Raw genomic sequence first — 23,975 nt, 5'->3', positions numbered from 1 at the left:
ATTTAAATGTAATTTTACAAATGTTTTCTTTCCAAGAATTGTTACACAACAGCATTGCGCAATAGGTTACAGCGTTAACTACGAATCTGGGCTGCGTTTTACAAAAGAACTTACGACTTACGATCAAATTATATATGCTTCTTAATCACAAACTAATCAATATTTCAATTTAATGGCTGTAAAATAGAATTGTAGAAATCAAAATAGGTGTACATAAATGGTTTTATATAAATTTGGTTCATAAAAGAGCAATCCATAAGACTTAAAATATGTACGACTTTGTCGTAAGTTCTTTTCTAAAACGCAGCCCAGAAAGTCACGAGTTCAAATCCCGTAAGGGTTTTATTAATTGTTCCTTTCCCAAAATTTTCTGGTCCAATATTTTAAAATATAAAAATTCAAAACAAGTCAAAATACATCGATTTTAATGTACTTTTATCCACATGAATATTGACAAGTGTCACATACCACATTAAAACTATTTTTTTTTAATTAAAGAACAAAAACATACATTTTTTGTCATCAAGTTTTAATCAAATTATCTACAGAAATAAAGAGGTCAGAAAAATTTAATTATAAACTCTATGGTAACAAGAATTGAAACGGAACATTAATAAATTTAACGTTTTATACAGGAACATGTAAACACATAGGAACACAGAATATCATTTTGTTTTTAACATGCGTTAATATACTTTGGTACCATTATACAAACATGTAAAAAACGAATTTTAATTGAACTGAACAAATAACAAAATACTTAAAAGTTGGTTGCTTCAATTCATATTTTCTGGGACTATGTCATGAAAAAATTGGACACAGAATGTTTACAATAAACACAGAATATCATTTTGTTTTCAACATGCATTAATATACTTTGGTACCAATATACAAACATGTAAAAAAACGAATTGAACTTGAAAAATAACAAAATACCTAAGAGTTGGTTGCTTCAATTCATATTTTTTTGGACTATGTCATGAAAAAAATTGGACACTGGATGTTTCCAATAAACACTCATATTATGCTGCAATATTAACGAAGATTTGTGTAACATTGAAATATTTTGGATGGTAAAAAAAACAAAGAATATATAAACTTTCTAATTGATTTGTTTCAACATACATGTATAAAACACATCCTCATGTTTTTCATCACTAGCTAAAAAACTATAATAAATAAAATTCCATACATAATATAGGTGATATAAGCCTTCTTCATTGATTTCTCATTTCAATCACAAAATGATAAAATTGATGAACTTTTCATAAATAAACATACATCTCATCAAGATCATATTGTCCAGAACTGGATGTAGTATTTATTCTTTAAATACATTGATAATTTGTATGATAATCCTATAACAAAATATTCTTGAACACCTGTTTTCCATACACATTTATAATATAACAGTGTAGTATGCATGTAGAAATACCATAATAAATAACAAACATGTTTAAGGAGCTTTAACAAATCACATAAATAAGCCTTAAAAGATGGGACTTTTTTTCTGTAGATTATTGCAAAGACAAGGAGGACAATAGGCAACCCAGTCTAATGCCAGCTTCAGTTTTTAATTGCGTCATTATATAAAATAAATAGAATCACAATGAAGGAAAAAATCCTCGCTATCATATGAGCAAAAATAAAAACAATGTATGGAAATAATATGGGCTCTTAGTTTACATACATACTGGTGTGAAATTTTATCAAGAGAAAATTATAATTACAAGACCAAATCATTTTTAGACTGGAGGAGATGTGTTTGGGGAGCCAATATGGAGGTTAAACTTGTTTTCACAACTGGTACAGAATGTAGTGTATTGGGTCTTAACTTCATAATTAGCACTGAACATTTGAGGGGAGAGAAAAGATGAATACTAATTAAGATGTTTACGGCAAATTCAAATACATGCAAAATAAAGGAACAAGTACACGTAAAATACATACTGATATAAATAGCTCCCTCATCAACAATAATAAACATATTAATGTCCACATAGTGGCAAAACTTAAAGAAAATCTGTAGGACATTGTAAATATTATGCTATATAAAAAATATACATGTAGATGTAAATTTTGCATAAATATATATATTTTAAATGCCTGGATGGAAGCTTGTTTGTGTATATACATGAAGGGATAGCTCTCACAAGAAAACATCACAATGTGGTTGGATCTTCACGTTATCTATCACAACCTCACGTGATATGTTGAAGAAAAAATATAATTCACTACATATTGTAAACAAGGATTCAATTTGGGAAGATGTATTAAAGGTTCCCTTTGTGGTTCAAGTTAGGATTCAATGAATATAATAATTTGGTTTCTTTTTCCTTCTGAATCACTATTTTTTGTCTCTTTAAAAAAAAAAATAAAAACAATGAATCACATTCTTTGATATATTCTACAGCAAAAAATCAGAGTAAAAAGAAAAATTTGATCTTTTGGTTTTATCACATTTCAGGAAAACGGTATATAACATGACTGTGTAACAGACTTTCATCAACTTCATTCAAGTCTTTCAATTTTTTAAAACCATATTAATATTTAAAAGTCAGAGTGGTTGACAAGGGAATTCATTCTTATAACAATAAAAATAGAGTGGGAGCAAAAACATTTAAATTCGTTTAAACAATTGGGTAAACACAAACAAAAAATCGAAGATGATTACTGGTATGTGCCTGGGGGCAAATAGCAATAAATTGATTTAATCTTCAACAATTCAGGCTTTATTTTTGCTTTAACACGTCAACAAAATTGTACACAAAAGTATGTCTTTAGGCATTTTTGATGCTTGATCAATGAGATGTGACATTGGGACTTTAAAACTAAATTTCACTTTGAATGTATCATGTATCTTTCTGAATCAACAGGAAATTTCTTTGTATGTTATTGATGAGATAAAAATGAATGATATTTTTTTCCTATAAAATAAAAGGACAAGTTTTTGCACAAATATACCACTTTCTAACTCAATCAGCTTTTACAACTTATATTCCCGTTTAAAAGAAATAATGAAACATCTAAATCTAAACAAACACCGCAATGGTACACTAATATCTGTTACAAGTCCACACTTTAAAACAGTTTCATGGAAATCAAAAGCAAAACTTTGTTACCACAATCTGCCCCCTTGGATTCTTCTTATTCTACATGCATGTAACTAGGAGACTTTCTAGATGGCAGATGTACGAATAATATGAACAAATTGCATAACAATTAAAATAAATGTTAAGTGATGGATGAACCTGAATTATCTGCTGGCAGGCTTTTGGAATTCTATATCACTATCACTCTCCTCGTGCATAGAGATCAGTCTCTGACCGTTTGAGTCTTTGTGGATCAACCGCTTCATAGCGAACTCATCCTCGCCTGCGTAGCCCCCAAAGCGCCGGTGAAGGAAGCCTATCACTCCACCAATGCATAGAACGACAAGGAAATTGGCAGCTACATGCCACGAAAAGAACATGGTGGCTATCATCAAATCATCATGGTCGTCGGGTTTCCATGGGATGTGGTTCGGATATGGATTGTAGAGAATGAAGCCAACCTGCCAGAACCAGGTTCCTTGGAGCAAAAATCCATAGCACCTGGACAGGGCACAGAGGATATTATGTCGGTACTTCATTTCCAAAATAATTCCTACTGCATTGAGGGCTATAGAGTAAATCAAAAGCGTATGCAGAAGAACATCCAAATGTGTTCGGCCATGCAGATGAAATTTGAAAAGAAGACCCTCAACTCCGATGGCCAAAATGTTTGAAACATAATCTAAGTCCTTTGGTAGTGGCACATCGAAGAAGAGAAGTAAATCTATTACAGCAGTTATTCCAAAAAAGAAAAACATTGTGGCGTGCTGCCCATTGCCAAGTGCTGTGAATTTTCCATCACTGGTCCCAGTGTAGATTTCTAGCGTGAACCCAACGGACACCATGAACAGTTTGACCATGGCTTCCAGTGGCCAATTCCGCAGTCTCCCAGGACAGCAGAGGAATGGAAACGTGACGGAACTCTTGAACCTGGTGTCGCGCTTCAGAGCTTTGAAATATCGCGTAAAGATGGAGATAATCCACCATACCGACATCACAATGAAAAAAGACCCTGGAAGGGCATGTCCTGCAAAACTTCCCATGATACCCCTCTCTACAGTTTCAAACTATTGAAAAAACGCCAACTGACACAGGATGGAAATCTGAAATGTGAAAAAGCAATTATCGAGTTAGTCACAGTCGAGCTGTACATTTAGAAAATATTGATTTGAAAATGTACAGCACCTGATGAGGTGAAAAATGTTTATTAACAAGACACATTTATCACCTGTTTACAAACCGGTGATCAGAGAGAGACATGCATATTGCCAGTTATATATAGCTATGATCAGAGACCGCGAGGACAATCAACAGATCTGTGGAAATTTCCGACTCAATGCATTAACACACAAAAGCATACCCCTTATAAATCAGATACAACAACCACACATTCACCTGGCTTGCATTTGGTAGGTGATACCATTACGTGACAGACATCCGGCATATAAAAAGTTAAAAAGTACCGGTAAATCAAAACAATATTTTCCCCTTTAATACAGACATGCTCCAGTAAACAACTATGGCATATTGAACCTTATTAATGTAGATATATAAATCATTGCATTCTTCTTGTTACAACTATATTTTTTAAGTAATCGATTTAAATAATTAAACAATTAAAGCTTTCATTTATAATTATGATGATCATGACGGTATTACAATGTTTTCCTTTCAGATGAAATAACAAAATACCTGTGTAAAATTCCTTAAAAATCATTGTTATTTTTGCAGTAAACAACTTCAAAGTACATTGACAACGATTAAAGTACAAGCTTGTACGTTCTACCTGCTTGAATTAATTCTACAGACACCAAAAAATAGGCAAGGTGTATTGTGAAGCCTGGAATATACAAGCTTGGACCCCAACCCATCACAGCCTTAATTGTACAAGTACCGGTAATACTTTTAAAATATTCATTTTCATTTTTAAAGTACATAACTATACTTACACATGTACATGAAGCATTAATGTATGATTAATTTTCTCACATTTAACATGTTTACTTCTCCTTACATGTATGTCTTAGTGTTAACCAGGTTAGGACCAATTGCCCAAATAGAATATGGCTTTCAAGTGCAAAAAATAAAAAAATTTGACTTTGAAATTTTTGATATAAATCTGCATTAATGTGTATCAAATGCAACATTTGGTTAAGAAGTTTTTCTATATGTCTTTAGATTATAAGACTGATCCCCAAGAAGTTTTGGATATACTGAGGGATCAACCTCCATTATAGTACGGTTACAGAAAAGGTTGTTTACCAAAAGTTGTTACATTTCATCTTTTCTAATGCGGATTTATATAAAAAATTTCAAAATCAAAAATTATCATTTTTTGCACTTTAAATTTATATCCCATTTTGGCTAATTTATCAAAAAAAGGGTTATTATATCCCATTTGGGGAACTGGTTCCAACCTGTTAACTGTTTCTAAATACAATGATTTTACAATTTTAAATATTTTGCATTAATGCCGCTATAAATGAAATTGCATCTAGTGTTTTTCAAGTTAAGGTTAAATTAGATCTGTAGTTATATATGCAAATGATGCCTTATAGGTGGCATATACTGAACATGTAAAAGACTTCAACATCTCAAACAAACAAAAAAGTCAGGTATGTTTACACCTGTATGTATTCAAGGTCAAGGCCATTTTGTGTGGTTTATCTTATTTTAATACATTAAAACAATTTTCAAAAGCATTTGGTATAGGCAAGTGACATACCGGTAAGAAGTCCTCAAGGTGAGGATGTTTTTCGATGATGAATGACAACTTCCTCTCACCTCAATCATAACAACAACACAAGAAAACAATCACAAAATTGATATTAAAATCATTCTAATCTGCATTATGTATGATATCTGTAAATTTTTATTATGGAAACAAAAGTCATTTCTATACACCGGACTGCAGTCAAACTATATTCCAAGCAAATCAGTATCGACCTATCACTGACCGCCGAAACCTTATGTATCGCCGTCCCCATTCTACCACCTCAGCATAAAATGAACAAAAAAAAAAAAATGTCAACATTTTATTGAATCAATCCATGAATCAATAATGCTATCAGGCAAACAATGTACTTGAATGAAAGTTAATGACTTTCCTGCGAGCCCCTCTAATCAATATTCATTGTATAAGCTAATGCTCCTGTTGAATGTTCGTTAGGTCAACCGTATACCAACGGATACCTGTAGCACCCGCATTACATATTTTGATCATTATACACAGAGCTCCATCATTGAACATTCTGTTTTTTCATTTCCAAAAACCAGTGATTGTTTAATTAAGACATAAAGAGCCAACGATATTATACTGTATTCAACCTTTGTTTTTCTTAAGTCTGTTTAATATTAGCGATATTAATTAAATAGCAGTATATAGGGTTATAACTCTTACAAGAATAAAATACATGTACTCTGATATAAGCTAATGAAGTCCAATTGTGTTGATGTAGGGAGGAGAAAGCTGGGTTAGATAAGATCCCAATTTTACAGTTATAATTATTTTACAGTTGAAACTTAAGTGCATTAAATTCTCTTATCTAAGTTCTCTTCCTTAGCCAATCTTCTTGAATATAATAGAATAATTCATACCATAATAATCTAAAAAAAAAAATTCAAATTTTGAAATTTTGATTCCCTAGGCATGCAATTTAAAACCCAATCTTCACAAAAATTTTCCAGAATACATGTAATGCAACTTAAATTATAACTTGATTACAAGTGGGATTGATCCTTGATATATTAAATGTAAGATTTTGTCTTTTTTAAATAATTAAGTTCATTTAATGTGAGGCTCAACTCATGTTACACTGATTGAAGCAACATGATACAATATTGAGTAAAAGCAGGAATAAAATTTGGTAAAAAATCATATTCGTTAATAAATCTTAAAAAAACTAATTATAAACATTGAATCTAAAGTTAACTAACATATTACACAAAATTGTTTAAAAAATTAAACTTTGTTTATTCATGATTTTGAAGCATTTCTTTAACGTATACGTATACTTTAGCCACTGTAACAGCTTTTTAACACCCAGGTCCCAGAAGTCTCCTGTGGATTAATTGAAATTTCATTCAGGCCTTTCAAATTCTCCACCCAGCAGGGTAATGTTTACCTTCAGTATTTAAAGGCCGATCATGAATACGCTGATCACTCCTACATACCTGTTTAAATCCCAGATCACATGTCTTTGTCACGAAAATTAAGTAGTTAAGAGTCACGCTTCTCTTTCAATTCCCGATCATGATCACTGGTCTCAGAAAAGGACAAATATTTCACCCCCCTATAAAAGAGCTGTGTCACCATGCATGCTAATCACTGTACCATATATACCCACGAAAAACTTACCTCGGTCCTTCTCTCACCTGTAAACAGGTAGCAATGAGAGATAATGGCAGTCGCCTGAGACAGTACAATTAAGTGATGACTTCGTACTTCGTACAGTAGGTTTGATAAACAGACACAGATCTTTGAAGATTGGCTGGAAGCTTTGTAGCTTGGGGTTCTGAGGTGAACCTATCTACCGCGCAGTATCGACCAGTTCATGCTTTAAATCACGTATCTCTAATTCACCTGGACAAAATCACTGGGGGATTTCAAAATACCTTTAACCACCTCCCCACATCCCCATTATTGACACCCCTTTTGGGGCTATAAATGTCAGCTAGGTAAACATTGAAAGATGTGCTTTGTGGTATATGACATAATAAGAAAAGAACAGTATTTTAATCTAGTCAGAATAGAACACTGCTGCAGACTTAATTAAAAGCTTTTGTCACACATTTAACTCCAATACAGATTTACCAAAGTTTATCATCTACATCTTGAATTATACTACATCCATTATTTTTCTTAATGCATTGCTACTTACTTAAAATTAAATGTATAAGATTTTTGTTTATTTTGCATTTTCTTAGTAATTAACTTATATCTTCAAAAGCATAAAAAACAAGCTAACTGTGAGCCCATGCTCTCTAGTGATATCTCCACTCTGATGTGAATATATTATATTATAATACAAAATAAGCAATGTCATCAGAAAAAATTGCAAACTTGGAACTTTTCTTCTTATTGCAATATAGTTGTCAACACTCAGAAAATAATGGTGAGATTTTAAAATCACAGAAGGGTGCTTCCCGCGATTTTACGCAGATATTTAATTCCTCGCGTTTAATTAAGGAATCTACAGTATATTAGTGGAATACTTACATACATGTATATGAATTTTGAAGTTTAAAACTCTGTTGAAATCAAAGTTGGTTTCTAAATTCTTCCATGTAAATTAAAGATGTTATTCATGTACATATAAAATGTGCACAAAAATATACCAGCTAGGACGTACCAGGATAAAACATGGCACGACCATAATGGCATTATAACATGAACAGGAAGGGGGGTTATCTTGACATAACATTCAGTCACTGCGATGACCATATCCAGTGGTCATTATAACATGAACAGGAACGGGGGGGGGGGTTGGTTAATCTTGACATAACTTTCAGTCACTGTGATGGCCATATCCGGTATGGTCACGTCACAACTTGGCCACTAGAAAATTAATCTCCTTTAATTATAGATTCTTTGTTTGACTTTCAATGCACAAAAAAAATGGTTGTCCTATATAATGACCTAAGAGTTCATTACAGTCTAGCTAACACCATGCAAGAGAATTAATTAAAAAAAACCTCTAGCCGATACCATATCAAATTACATATCTGTTGTAAATATCTAATACAATGTATATATTATGTATATATACTCTAAAGTGTATATAAGTATTGTTGGTGAATACACCTGATACATATATGATTTTATTTTTTCTTAATCAACTTGGGTTTTATAAATATAATTGATTTTTTTTCAAATATTAGATTCAATTTGTTGTGTACAGTATTGTATTTCTTTATCTACATGACAAATATTAAATCCTCAGAAAACATACACATCTACCAAAGCTTACAATTTACGGTACATGTACATGTTGGAACAGAATTTCATTTTTGAAACCTATACTAGCTAATAGCCAGGACCCCCCCCCCCCCCCCCCCCTTGAAAATGAAAATTTATTAAATTTACATAGTAAAGTTATCGCAAATATGCCTCAGAACACCCCCCCCCCCCCCCATGTATTAGGAATTTCATGATTTGGGGAATATTTTTTTTTCTTAGGTATGGATTTTTGTTGGAGCTATAGGTATACTATATTGCCCCCAATTAAGATTTCTGATGATTAGTGTAGCCCCCCTCCGACTTTCAATTCGGACCCTCCCCCCCCCCCCCCCCCCCTTGGAAATTCTGGATCCACGCATGTATTGTCAATCAAAAATATAAATCAATTAAAGCAACACTGACAAATAAGACAATAACTTACAAGCACATGTAAGTCCATACTGATAGGTTCACTGAATTACTGTAATGCAGCTTTGATAAGCCAGTAAATTTAAGATTAATATTATATCAACAATCATGCGGTCTAATTCTGAAAACAGATACTTTTTTTCTTAGACACAATTTAAGTTCAATTCGAATCATATCTGTACAACTGATAGCCATAGAGCAATAAACAAATATATTACAAGCATTTACAACTTACATTGTTTCTCTTTGTCATCAATGTTTTAATCCTGACTGCGAGTAAATCATAACATTTACTGTCAGTGACATTTCCTTTATGAGACTCGGTCAAGATTTCCTTCAAAAGTTGGAGAAGAAAAGAGAGAAATAAAAATATAAACACGACACTTTTGTTTGCTAGCCTGTCCACAGTCCACCAAACGCCACTGTGCGTATTTTGTATACGGATTTAAATTACGTGACCACACTTGCTCATACACACACACACACAACAGAAAAAGAAATTTTGCAATATCAATTTGTATGCTAGCTGCTGCTGTGTTTTTAAACCACGTTTCTATGCAGTAGTTAGCTGTGTTTACCGCAGAGGGGACATTTTTCTATCTTAAAAGGCTAAAAACTACCAGTACCGGTACTTTTAGTCTTTAAATCTAAACTTTTAATCTTCAGTCAAGTGTGACAGAATTTATAGGTATTAAATCACCTAATTTTAAGATCATAAAGGTCATGATGCCTTACCATTTCTATTTCTTATTTTAAATTCACCTCAGACTATACATAATCTTAGGCTGAATTAATGCATGCAAGCACTCATGAGGCATATGTACTTTTAATTTAGAAATGAGCTCTTCATAAGATATATGCACTACTGTTATAACAAACATTTATACCTATATAAGATCTTACATGTAGGTTTATGCATTCCATATGGGTCTATAAGTTTATAATGGTTTTAATATTGATTCCCCTGACCTCCGAATAACCTGGGTCTCGGTATCATTAAGTTGAAATTGTTTCTGAAAGTATACATATCAACAGTGTAGTAAACTTGAATCATGTAAAATAAAATTATATAATTTTTTTTTGCAAATGTGTGAATATTTAGGATAAATAAGCTTTGTCAATCATCATCCAAGTCAATGGTGGAACTTTTATGTATGAATAGTTAGTTAAGGTCTTCCGTTTCCAACGGAAGACCTTATTGTTATTGCTTTGTTTCTTTTTCCCTATTCTTATTAAGGTCTTCCGTTTCCAATGGAAGACCTTATTGTTATTGCTTTGTTTCTTTTTCCCTTTTATTATTTTTTTTTTTTCTTACGCTTTTTTGTACAAGCGATTTTTTGAAAACGACTTGACCGATTTTCGTGAAAATTGCAGATCTTGTAGATATTGATAAAAACCTTATATATAATTTTTTATTTTAATGACGTCATTTCCGTTCAGGAGATATTGACGTTTTAGTGATTTTTAGAGGGTCATTTTGTCCTGCTATCTCCTCCTAAACGAAAAAAGATATTGAATTTAAATTTTAAGGGATTGTAGACAAAAGATTGTAAATGTGTTTAAAGGCATTTGGGGTTGTCTGGCTTCAAAGGCGTCGAAGCTCGCCTGGACCCGAAAATCGAGTTTAAAAAAACGACGTAATTTTTAATGATTTTCGTTCTTTATCTCCTTTCCTGAAAATATTTTACCATAACATATAGAGCAAATAAAATTTATATTTACAGGATCTTCCGTTTGATAACAAGAAAAAGGGGCTGGTCCCTTAAATAAGGGGCCAAAAGGGCTCTAAAGTATTTCTCCCATAGCACTTTACTGAGAAATATTTTGTAATATGTTTAAGAAGCAAAAATGTTCATCTTTTACTAATAAAACTATACATTATAAATTTTTTATTATGCGTTACGTAATTAGGGGTTTTAAGGGGCCAAAAATCCAAAACTTCCATCGAATATATCTCAAAATAGACAAATATTTTGAAAAGCAATATAGAATAAAAGATGCTTAAAATGATGTTTTAAACAGTATTCAATCATAAAATGTTCGTTATCTGGCCCCAATAAGGAGATTAGGGGTCGGCCCCTAAAATGTCCTTTCCCAGATAGCTCTTAAACGGCAAAGAATTTCTAAACACTTGTTGAACAAAATATGTTTAATATAGAAAGAACTTTCGTATGATGCCAAGAAAAAGGGGCTGGCCCTTCAATTTAGGGGCCAAAAGGGCTCTAAAGTCTTTCTTCCATAGCACTTTACTGAGAAATGTTTTGTAATATGTTAAAGAAGCAAAAATGTTCATCTTTCACTAATAAAACTATACATTATAAAAATTTTATTATGCGTTACGTAATTTGGGGTTTTAAGGGGCCAAAAGTCCAAAATTTCGATCGAATATATCTCAAAAAGGACAAATATTTTAAAAAGCAATATAGAATAAAAGATGCTTAGAATGATGTTTTAAACAATATTCAATCATAAAAGTTTCGTTATCTGGCCCCAATAAGGAGATTAGGGGTCGGCCCCTTAAATATCATATCCCATATAGCTCAAAAACGGCAAAGAATTTCTAAACACTTGTTGTACAAAATATGTTTAATATCAAAAGAACTTTCGTATGATGCCAAGAAAAAGGGGCTGGCCCTTCAATTTAGGGGCCAAAAGGGCTCTAAAGTTTGTCTTCCATAGCACTTTACTGAGAAATATTTTATCATGTGTTTAAGAAGCAAAAATGTTCATCTTTTACTAATTAAACTATACATTATAAATTTTTTATTATGCGTTACGTAATTAGGGGTTTTAAGGGGCCAAAAGTCCAAAACTTCGATCGAATATATCTCAAAAAGGACAAATATTTTAAAAAGCAATATAGAATAAAAGATGCTTAGAATGATGTTTTAAACAATATTCAATCATAAAAGTTTCGTTATCTGGCCCCAATAAGGAGATTAGGGGTCGGCCCCTTAAATATCATATCCCATATAGCTCAAAAACGGCAAAGAATTTCTAAACACTTGTTGTACAAAATATGTTTAATATCAAAAGAACTTTCGTATGATGCCAAGAAAAAGGGGCTGGCCCTTCAATTTAGGGGCCAAAAAGGGCTCTAAAGTTTGTCTTCCATAGCACTTTACTGAGAAATATTTTGTCATGTGTTTAAGAAGCAAAAATGTTCATCTTTTACTAATTAAACTATACATTATAAATTTTTTATTATGCATTACGTAATTAGGGGTTTTAAAGGGCCAAAAGTCCAAAACTTCCATCGAATATATCTCAAAAAGGACAAATATTTTGAAAAGCAATATAGAATAAAAGATGTTTAGAATGATGTTTTAAACAATATTCAATCATAAAATTTTCTTTATCTGGCCCCAATAAGGAGATTAGGGGTTGGCCCCTAAAACGTCATATCCCAGATAGCTCAAAAACGGCAAAGAATTTCTAAACACTTGTTGAACAAAATATGTTTAATATCAAAAGAACTTTCGTATGATGCCAAGAAAAAGGGGCTGGCCCTTCAATTTAGGGGCCCAAAAGGGCTCTAAAGTCTTTCTTCCATAGCACTTTACTGAAAATTGTTTTGTTATATCACTTATATGTTTAGGAAGCAAAAATGTTCATCTCACATTTATTTAACAACATATTATAATTATTTTATCATGTGTTCCGTATTTAGGGGTTTTAATGGGTTTTAAGGAGCCAGAAGTACCAAACTTTGATAACATACCTCAAACAGAACAAATATTTTAAAAAACATTATTTTGAAAATCAATATAGAATTAAATGCTGAGAATGATGTTCCTAATAAAATTCAACCATCAATTTTTTTTTGTTGCCCCAATAAGGAGATAAAGGGTCAAATATCAAAGTCAAGGTCATATAACCTTCAAAAAATCGCACGGAAGACCTCCTCGTTGCTCGCAACGAGATCGTGTCTAGTTATTATTTTTTTTTTTCTTCCTATTTTTGTGCACGCGATTTCTCAGAACCGGCTCGGCCGATCTCAATGAAAGTTTCAGATATGATAGATATTGGTCTGAACCTGATTAAAAAAAATTTGTGTTGATGACGTCACATCCGTTTTTGAGATATTGAGATTTTTCTAATTTTTATGTGGGTATTTTGTCTTCTGTCGTTCTCCTAAAGTATAAGAGATATTAAGCTCAAATTTCTACGGTAGGTAAAGGAAAGATTGAAGTTTTGCATGGTTGTTATATTGTAAGTTTAACACTTCTGGCGCCAAAGCTCGCTAGGGCTCGAAAATTGACATTAAAAAAGCGTCGTAAATTTTTTTGCTTTTCTCTCTTTATCTTTTTTCTGGAAAATATTTTATTAAAACATGTAACGTAAAAAAGGCTTATATTAACAAGACCTTTCGGCTGATATCAGGAAAAAGGGGCTGGTCCCTAAAATTAGGGACCTAAAAGGCTCTAAAGTCTTTTGCCCATAGCTCTTCACCAAGGGATATTTTGTAATAGATTATAGAAGGAAATATGTTTATCTCACAGTTATGTATTCAAGCAATGTAATGATTTTATGATGTGTTACGTAATTAAGGGTTTTTAGGGGCCAAAAGTCCAAAATTTCGATCACCCATATCTCAGAAAGGAAAAATATTTTGTAATGCAGTACAGAAGAAAAGTTGTTCAAAATGATGTTCCTAACAAAATGCAACCGTCAAAATTTCGTTAAACGGCCCCTAAAAGGAGAAAAGGGACCGGCCCCTAAAACCTTCTTTCTCATATATCTCCAAAACGGTAACGAATTTCCAAACACTTGTTGAACAAAATTTGTGTAGAATTAAATGACCTTTTATTTGATATCAAGAAAAAGGGGCTGGCCCCTCAAATTAGGGGATTAAAGGGCTCTAAAATGTTTAATCTGTAGCCCTTTACTGAGAGATATTTTGTGAAATATTATAGAAGCAAATGTGTTTATCTTATAGTTCTGTATTCAAGCAATGTAATGATTTTATCATGTGTTACGTAATTAAGGGTTTCTAGGGGCCAAAAGTCCAAAATTTCGATCACCCATATCTCAAAAAGGAAAAATATTTTGTAATGCAGTACAGAAGAAAAGTTGTTCAAAATGATGTTCTCAACAAATTGCAACCGTCAAAATTTCGTTGAACGGCCCCTAAAAGAAGATAAGGGACCGGCCCCTAAAACCTTCTTTCTCATATATCTCCAAAACGGTAACGAAATTCTAAACACTTGTTGAACAAAATTTGTGTAGAATTAAATGACCTTTTATTTGAAATCAAGAAAAAGGGGCTGGCCCCTCAAATTAAGGGACCAAAGGGCTCTAAAATCTTTAATCTGTAGCCCTTTACTGAGAGATATTTTGTGAAATATTATAGAAGCAAATGTGTTAATCTTATAGTTCTGTATTCAAGCAATGTAATGATTTTATCATGTGTTACGTAATTAAGGGTTTTTAGGGGCCAAAAGTCAAAAAATTTGATCACCCTTATCTGAGAAAGGGAAACTATTTTGTAATGCAGTATAAAAGAAAAGTTGTTCAAAATGATGTTCTCAACAAATTGCAAGCGTCAAAATTTCGTTGAACGGCCCCTAAAAGGAGATAAGGGACCGGCCCCTAAAACCTTCTTTCTCATCTATCTCCAAAACGGTAACGAATTACTAAACATGTGTTGAACAAAACTTGTTTAGAATTTAATGACCTTTCATTGCATAACAAGAAAAAGGGGCTGGCCCCTAATAAAAGGGGACCAAAGGGCTCTAAAATCTTTAATCTGTAGCCCTTTACTGAGAAATATTTTGTGAAATGTTATAGAAGCAAATGTGTTTATCTTATAGTTATATATTCAAGCAATGTAATGATTTTATCATGTGTTACGTAATTAAGGGTTTTTAGGGGCCAAAAATTTTCTAAACACTTGCTGACAAAATGTGTTCAGAATTAAATGTCCTTTCATTTGAATCCAAGAAAAAGGGACTTGCCCCTTAAATTAGGTGATCAAAGAGCTCTAAAATCTTTTATCTATAGCCCTATAATGAGAGCCATTTTGTGAAAGGTTATTAAAGCTAGATTAGGTTAAAAAAGCAAGAGAACGTATACAAAAACAATACAATAAAGCATTAGTACTTCACTCCTTTTCCATAACATGCTTGCTGTCGAAAATCAAAGTCGATGATGTCATATTTCATTCTAAAAATCGAACGGAAGACCTCCTCGTTGCTCGCAACGAGATCGTGTCTAGTTATTTTTTACTTTTCTAGAATATTCTAGAAAGTAAAAGGAACATCAGAGAGTGTCCTATGTAGTTAAGGCTAGGCCTGTCCTTCACTTATGAACAAAAATATCTGACGTCCTCCTGAGGAAAAGATAAACAAGAGGATTCAGTCAATGTGACAGCAAACCGGACTTTCTTTTGTATGAACATGTAGTATCAATAATCCAATTGTTGATTTATAAAAAAATCAAAGTACATGTATGATGCGTATCTCAATGGTGCATATTTGTACAATTGATTAATGCAAATAACTGAATTTAAATCTTGAAAACTGTAAGAGGAGTTACATTGTATCTGGACAAAGGATGCTCTAGATCGATCCTCACGTGTCAGTTTTTTCTGTATTTTGAGCTAATCTTAACATATCTTGCATTAAACTTATCCTATTTTTTATCTTAATGAGGGCAACTTCACCACACATCAGACACATCCCCCCCTACCCCCCCCCCCATGGATCGGAGAACTTTGGTTTAAAATATACAAATAAATAAGAATGCACCCGCATGCTGTTTTTTTTTTTATCCTAGTTGAATTAGAACTACTTAACATAATCATCCCGGTAATCAAGTTCAAAAGCTAGTATTTTTTTCATAAATTTTCAGAAATCAAAATCCTACCAATATGCACACCTCTGATATATGTACAATTGATCTGCAAAAGAACAACTTCCTATCTTGAAAACTGTATGAGGAGTTATCCGACAAATGAGGGTACCCTTTTGGCAGCCACCTGCCCACCATTTTCACCATTTCAATAACCAGATTTTTCCGTTGGAAAACCTGGTTAACAATAAAGTAACCTTAGAATAAAGTACATCAGATGCTCCATCATCAAAAATTTGGTTATTACCAAGATATTCAAATTACATGTAAAATGATTTAGCAAAATCTAAATATTTCTTTCTTAACTGTTTTCCACAAAAATACAAAATCTGCCACAAATGAATGAAGATGTAAATTTCAAAATACATTTTCAATTTATATGAACATTGTCATTGGAGATTTTATCATTTAATTTCAATGTCAAATTTTTCAATTTGGTTTTGCCATGGATCTGACATAAATTCACCGGACAATTTTTTCCTTCTAATAAGCATGTGTTGTGCCCATTCTTTTAATAATAACTTAAATTCATAGTAAAATAGTTAAATTTTTCAAAATAAACTAAGCAAATGTCATGTGGTATGTCATTTTGTGTAACATATGTGTTTTAGAGTTTGCTCATGCCAGATGACAAGTAATTAGTGAGGTCAGTCTGATCTGCTAATTATCCCCAATTAGTCAATATAATTGTTCCAAATGAGTCAGATTTAAAATTTGTATTGTATTGTATTGTATTGTTTATTGGCTAAATTCAAATGAATTATAAGCTGTTGAAACATATGTACATAATTATAAATATATAATGCTACACTCTATCCAATCAAAATCAAACAGTTCGCTATTGACGTTAAACAATATTCTAAAAAAATATTATTCATACATGTACATTCATAGGAGGAGAGACCCTATAAATCAATAAATCAAATGATTATAATAATGATAATAATGATAATAATAGTAATATTAATAATACTAGTGATAGTAATAATACATCAGTTGGATGTACTAGTTATCCGACATCCCGTTTTTTACCTGCCTCACGCAGAAACATTGCGAGATGGCACAATTGTTTGCGATTATGAATGGCAAGGAGTTGAACTAACTTAAACATTGAAGGACGAGACCAGTAATATTTTTTTAAATACAATACCCGTAGACTTTTATAAAATGGACAGATAAGTATGAAATGGAATTCATCCTCAACTTCACCTAAATTACAATATTTACAGATACGCATCGATCTGACAGTTCCATTATAACGGCCTTGCTCTACCAAAAGCATATGCGATGACAGTCTATATTTTGTTAAAAGGACAACAAGGTTTTCCGGAATATTTTTACTCAAATAAAATTGTAACGAAAAAGTGTCAGGCAGATACTTGTACAATAAACATTTAGAGGATGACTCGAAAAATGCGTCTCTTTCCTGAATAAAAAAATCAGACAACCTCTGCTTTACAATTTTTAAGAAAACATTAGTGTTAGCCACATTTTGTGAAAGCCAGACTTCATGCATACCCAGAGATACTAATAATTCTCTGACATTAAAACACCATGTATTTGGTGTCAACTGTGAGACCATTTCCTCATATACATTGCGTAATATACAATTTTCTGTTTTAATCAATTTCAACCAATACTTAATGATACGCAATTTACGTAAAATACTCATAGGTAGACGACCTAACTCTGAATAAACCATAAAGTTTGACGTACATTTTTTAACTTTCAAAATTCTTTTACAAAAATTTGTGTGAACTCGTTCTATTTCATCACCAGAATGAAAACCCCATATCTCGGAGCCATAGTTAAGAACGCTAGATACATAGGTGTCAAAAATGCTTAATTTAGTCTCAATATTTAAATAAGTTTCATTACATAGTTTTAGAATACCAAACATACATTTCCTACCCTGCATTGCAATTGTTTTCTGTGTAACATTAAAATTCCCATTAAAATTCAAATTGATTCCTAAATAATTGAAACAATTAACAACCTCAACATGCTTTTGGTCATAGGTCCAAAAATCATTTTTACACATTCTACCCGCATGTCGAAAAACAACTATTTTTGTTTTATCTGTGTTCACACCAATATTCCAATCATTACTAAATTGATACAATTGATTCAACATACCCTGTAGACTCTCCCTTGAATTAGCTATTAACACAGTATCATCAGCATACATTAAAAGAAAAAGCGAAAGGTCTCTGAAGTCAACAGGTTCACAACAACTTCGAATAAGATCCATTTCAAAATCATTAATATATAATGAAAAAAGAAAAGGCGACAAAGCCTCTCCTTGCATAAGTCCAGTTGTTGACGAAAAATAATTTGACAGTTCAGACTTATATCTGACACATGATTTTAACTCACAATAAATATGCTTAATAATACTTAACAACTTTCCCGTGACTCCATTTGTAGCAAGTTTGTATAATAACTTGTTTCTATTCACACTATCAAACGCTTTTCTGTAATCAACAAAACAACAATATAATTTCTTTTAATTTATCTCTATGTTTCTTAGTCTACTGACAGACTCGGGTGGACAGTCAATAAATGATAATTCATAGTGAATTCAAATCACTTGATTAATAAATTGTGAAACCTGCCTTCGAGTTATAGCTCTATGCATATTTGACTTAACGGTCAATTCAAGCCTAATAACTATAGGCCGACCCCCTGTCTGTTGGGTTGGGCCTATACAAGTTAGTTCCCCTTATCCTATGGTGCCCTTTCCCCTCGGTGACACAACTAATTCCTTACCGAGCACTAAAAAAGTGTAATGTTTTGGATCAATCAGGTCTTTTAAAATCAAAGTATTGTAGGTATTGGTATGAGAAAGAACTCTCACTGATAAATACCCCTTTACACAGTTGATATCATTATGACTTAATTTTTTGACTGTAAATCAAAGAATTTGACTTGATTATGAAATATGAATCATTTATAATCTGTTTGTAACACATAATAAACTTTTTTGATGACATCACAATTGCTCACACATAAAAATGTACTAAGCCGCTCAATGTTATGTTTAAATTTTTTTCCTAAAGAGAACAAATTTGTCTCAACTTCAAACAATAAACAAAATAAATTCAATAGCTAAAAAAGAGTCAGAAGACTCATATAAAGTAGGTTGAAACAGTTTAACGGCGTACTTTATAACTTCAATTTCACTCCTCATTTCCTCATGTCAATCTGAGAAATTGTTCTTCAATTCGATTAAAATTCGACGGTCAATAAAACCAATGAAATTATACCACAAAACCAGGGACGTTTATACTAAGTTAGTATATACGTCCCTGACAAAACAAAAAAAGATTTTTATTATTTCACCACCAATAACATGAATAAGTTCCACAAATCAACAAATTAAATCCGGCCATGAACTTTAATTAATTTAAGCCATTTTGGGGTAGAGTACTGGGACGTATATATTAGTAAGTCCAATATATCGTGTATATACGTTCCTAGTTAGGTACCACATGTAGTATAGGAACGATTGGTGAGGACTAATCGCCGGAATGGCGATGGAATAGACGTAGTGACATGTATAAAAAGGTCGATAACTTGTGTTGTGTATAAGCTATCGTCATTCGGTTTTCAGTTTTTCCATCTATGGATATAGGGCTATCGAAATATATAAAAATATTTTAGATAATTAAATGTTTGCTATGCAAAACCTTTGCCGGAATGAGCTATGGTCGTAAAAAATAGGCGCCGGAATGAGGTAGTCGTCTTAATAAAACAGTTAATATCTCAAAAAGTTTTTAACATTTTTTCATTCGGACACGATTTTTTTAATTATTACGACCATATCTTTGAAACATGTAAAAATTGAATCCATATGTTTTGATTTGATATATAAAACCTTTGCCGGAATGAAATTTTTTCGTTGAAAAAGAATGCCGTTATCGTGCAGTCATTCCAACATAATCACCTGTATCGTTAATACCCTCGAATATTTTTTTATTCGGTAAAGATTTTTTTCATCCTGAGATATATACCTTTCAGAAAATATATAGTTTTGTATGATAAAGTAATATTAAATGCTCAAAACCTTTGCCGGAATGAAAATTTTACACACAAAATTTACAAATCTTAATCGATTCACTCAAGTATCGCTCAGGTAAAGAAGCCATAATACAAAGAGGTGTGAACAACGCCTGTAATTTTAAAAACACAACGGGACTTTATTAAAACAACACATTCCAATAAAACAACACATATTTCTCAAATTTATTCACGACAATGGTCGTTACAAAGCCAATCTGTACAATCATTATTTACATCAGCACATTTTGAATGTTTCCAAACGTTACAAAGTTTTTTCCCTAATTTAAAATCACAACCTACCATTTCATCCACCCAATCTGGAAACCCACAAGAACAACAGCACTGAATTGTTACAATCTTATGTTTTAAATCTGAAGTGTCAGAAATTTGTGATGAATTCTGTGGAAATTTTGTAAATTTACCATTTTCTAAACATTCAACAATAAGATGATTTCTCATATATTCTGCTTTGAAAGAGGTTTTAATTTGGAATGAATGAGCGGGATCGAAACAAAATTCTACAAGATTAGCAATTGCAAAAAGTCCACAATCATAGCTATTTTCCTGTTGTTGGACATCTAAAATCTTAATAGGTATTGAAGTGTTATCACGCCCATAAATAAGAGAAAGTTGAATTTCAAGAGATGGAGTGTTTACTGTTTGGTTCTTGCTCTTGCTAAGACTATCTAAAATACAAATTTCATTACTGTTATTTTGAAAAGATGTTACCCAATGACTTCTACCCGTATGATGTATCTGAACTGAAGGTGGTTGAGTATGTTCAAATTTTTTATCGCATTTCCATGATTTAGTTTGTACGTCAAATATTGGTGCAAGATTTGTTAACTGTAACCCATGTATATGTTCAAACTGCTTTTTGATTATATCTAATGAATAATTCACAATATCGGAACATAACCACCCTTTTGGATCTAAAATATTTTCCTTGTGCGAAACTTTAAGTCCAGAAACCCATTTTTCGTCTTGAATACCCTTATCGGAACCCTCTTTACATTCTAATTTGATTTTTTTAACGGGAATGTCGTCGCAAACATCCTCTTGTTCTAACGCGGCGGCGGTGGAATCCGGAGCTGGTATAACTTCCTTGTCGCAATCATTCGGTCGCGGCTTTTTCCTACCGGATTTTTTATCGTTACGTTTCAAACTATTCTTAGACAACTGCTTAAGATTAATTGTTTTCTTTGTTTCCGAAATATTGTCCCCCATTGTGATTCGCGCTGCCAAAATGTGATAACAGGTACCCGTGGCTGGACATTGACATGATTCTTTAGTAAATAATGTTACTGCATATTTTTTATTATAACCTAATCAAACGGATTTTGTTTTTTTATTACCAATTAAATATTTGCGTCTATTTTGAACTGCCGGTCATTAGACGCTATGATCCTCGCTGTTGGGTTTGATGTCCAGATGATCTTGAGAAGGTGCTGGTATCGGTGAAGAGTTGTCGATGGTTCCTCCCTGGGGACGTTGTTGGTTCCGGCATGAAGGACGATGATGTCGTGGTCTTTGACAATTCCGGAGAAGAGGGCCCACATCTGTTCTACGCGAAATCCTGATGTACAACGGACGGCGGTGTTGTCCTCCAGCTGAACATGGTGAAGATACTTCAGCTGCGAATCTCCCACGAATAAGACAGACATTTTACACACTTGAACACACTTTTTCCCAATATATCACGCACTTTTTCACTTAAACACAAACTCACAATTTCACAATATATCACGCACTTTTTCACTTGAACGTAAACTCACAATTTCACAATATATCAATCACTTTTTCACTTTAACACAAACACAGAATTTCACAAGAGATCACGCACTTTTGAGAGCACTATTATAACTTGTAAGAAGCAGGTTGATAATAGCAGGTGAAGAGTTTTACTTTAACAGGGGTTTATATATGATTCTAAATTTCTTTTCAACCATGCAATGAACATCGAGATATTTCATTATCAATGCTTAATTGTAGCAATTAATTATCCATAAATTTTACATATCACAGCTTCCATGGACAAGCAGCTTCTAACTATGTAGCTTTAATTTTGTATATTCTTATTCACTTTGATGTAAACAATTAAATCATCATTCGATCCTAATTATCACGGCTTACATGGGCAAGCAGCTTCTATATATTTAATTTTGGTACATTCTTATTCACTTTGATATTTAAACAATTAAATCATCATCACGGCTTACATGGACAAACAGCTATTTTTTTTTTTAGCTTGGTACTGTCCTACTAAATTCAGCAAAGCAATTATAGATAATTATTTATAATGACCGACATGATGACTTTATTAATTCTAATAACCACCATTTATATGGGTATGTTAAATTTGCATATTTATATATATTTTTATATTTAAGAAATATTGTATTTTAAACACTTAATGCTATAGATGGTCTATGTTGAAGAGTTCATCTTGTACATGTGTTTTAATTACAGGCGTTGTTCACACCTCTTTGTATTATGGCCTCTTTACCTGAGCGATACCTGAGTGAATCGATTAAGATTTGTAAATTTTGTGTGAAAAATTCTCATTCCGGCAAAGGTTTTGAGCATTTAATATTACTTTATCATACAAAACTATATATTTTCTGAAAGGTATATATCTCAGGATGAAAAAAATCTTTACCGAATAAAAAAATATTCGATGGTATTAACAATACAGGTGATTATGTTGGAATGACTGCACGATAACGGCATTCTTTTTCAACGAAAAAATTTCATTCCGGCAAAGGTTTTATATATCAAATCAAAACACATGGATTCAATTTTTACATGTTTCAAAGATATGGTCGTAATAATTAAAAAAATCGTGTCCGAATGAAAAAATGTTAAAAACTTTTTGAGATATTAACTGTTTTATTAAGACGACTACCTCATTCCGGCGCCTATTTTTTATGACCATAGCTCATTCCGGCTAAGGTTTTGCATATTAAACATTTAATTATCTAAAATATTTTTATATATTTCGATAGCCCTATATCCATAGATGAAAAAACTGAAAACCGAATGACGATAGCTTATACACAACACAAGTTATCGACCTTTTTATACATGTCACTACGTATATTACATCGCCATTCCGGCGAATAGACCTGCCCGGAACGATTGCCGTATTCTACCACAGGACTTGATAGTTTTATCTATGACGGTAAATAGTAAACAACATATATGACCTGTCGCTTGCGAAGCTTATAAATAGATGTTGTTTACTACGTTACAGGCCTATAAATGTATCATGCTTTGATGACAAGTCCCGTGATTCTACCCACCGACTGTTCAACAAAACTAACTGGAAGATAAAAAATGCAAAACTAGGCAAATATTAAAAAGAAGAATGCTTACCTCAATACAGGTATGATAGTTTCATTCAGACATGATATAACCGTCCCAGATATCCACCCGATCTGAGTCTACGTGACATGCATCACAGACTTCACAAAAGTTCATGAAGTTACCGGAGTTGATCGAAACTTGTTGGAATCCAGAGCCCGATCTTAATTTAAGATTCGATGGCATATGGATACATGTACATGCCAAGTCAGTTTTGCAGAAATTAAATAAAACCGTTC

At 32.5% G+C, this 23,975-nt stretch overlaps 1 protein-coding gene across 6 annotated transcripts; it reads right to left on the bottom strand.

Moving 5' to 3' along the window:
• Positions 1 to 983: 983 nt before the first annotated feature.
• LOC105319706 (transmembrane protein 45B) lies at positions 984 to 23,906 on the bottom strand. 6 transcript variants are annotated; one of them, XM_034475672.2, is made up of 3 exons: positions 23,749 to 23,889; positions 9,695 to 9,793; positions 984 to 4,195 (listed from the first exon to the last, which is right to left on the bottom strand). In XM_034475672.2, exon 3 carries the CDS (start codon positions 4,133 to 4,135, stop codon positions 3,257 to 3,259), a length of 879 nt encoding a protein of 292 aa, XP_034331563.1. In that variant the 5' UTR covers positions 4,136 to 4,195; positions 9,695 to 9,793; positions 23,749 to 23,889; the 3' UTR covers positions 984 to 3,256. The 6 variants fall into 6 exon arrangements, with proteins under 6 accessions (XP_034331563.1, XP_034331564.1, XP_011415644.1 ...); XM_034475673.2 differs by lacking the exon at positions 9,695 to 9,793 and having other exon boundaries at positions 23,749 to 23,906; XM_011417342.4 differs by lacking the exons at positions 9,695 to 9,793; positions 23,749 to 23,889 and adding an exon at positions 7,450 to 7,887.
• Between the last annotated feature and the right edge of the window lie 69 nt (positions 23,907 to 23,975).

This window comes from Magallana gigas, chromosome 9, assembly GCF_963853765.1.
Source record: "Magallana gigas chromosome 9, xbMagGiga1.1, whole genome shotgun sequence".
Lineage (NCBI taxonomy): Eukaryota > Metazoa > Mollusca > Bivalvia > Ostreida > Ostreidae > Magallana > Magallana gigas.
Note: the sequence above shows the minus strand (reverse complement) of the source record. Positions and strands in the feature narration are given on the sequence as shown.

Excerpts from the sequence above, each read along its gene's own strand:
- LOC105319706 (XM_034475673.2), bottom strand. The coding sequence starts at position 4,135 with ATGGGAAGTTTTGCAGGACATGCCCTTCCAGGGTCTTTTTTCATTGTG.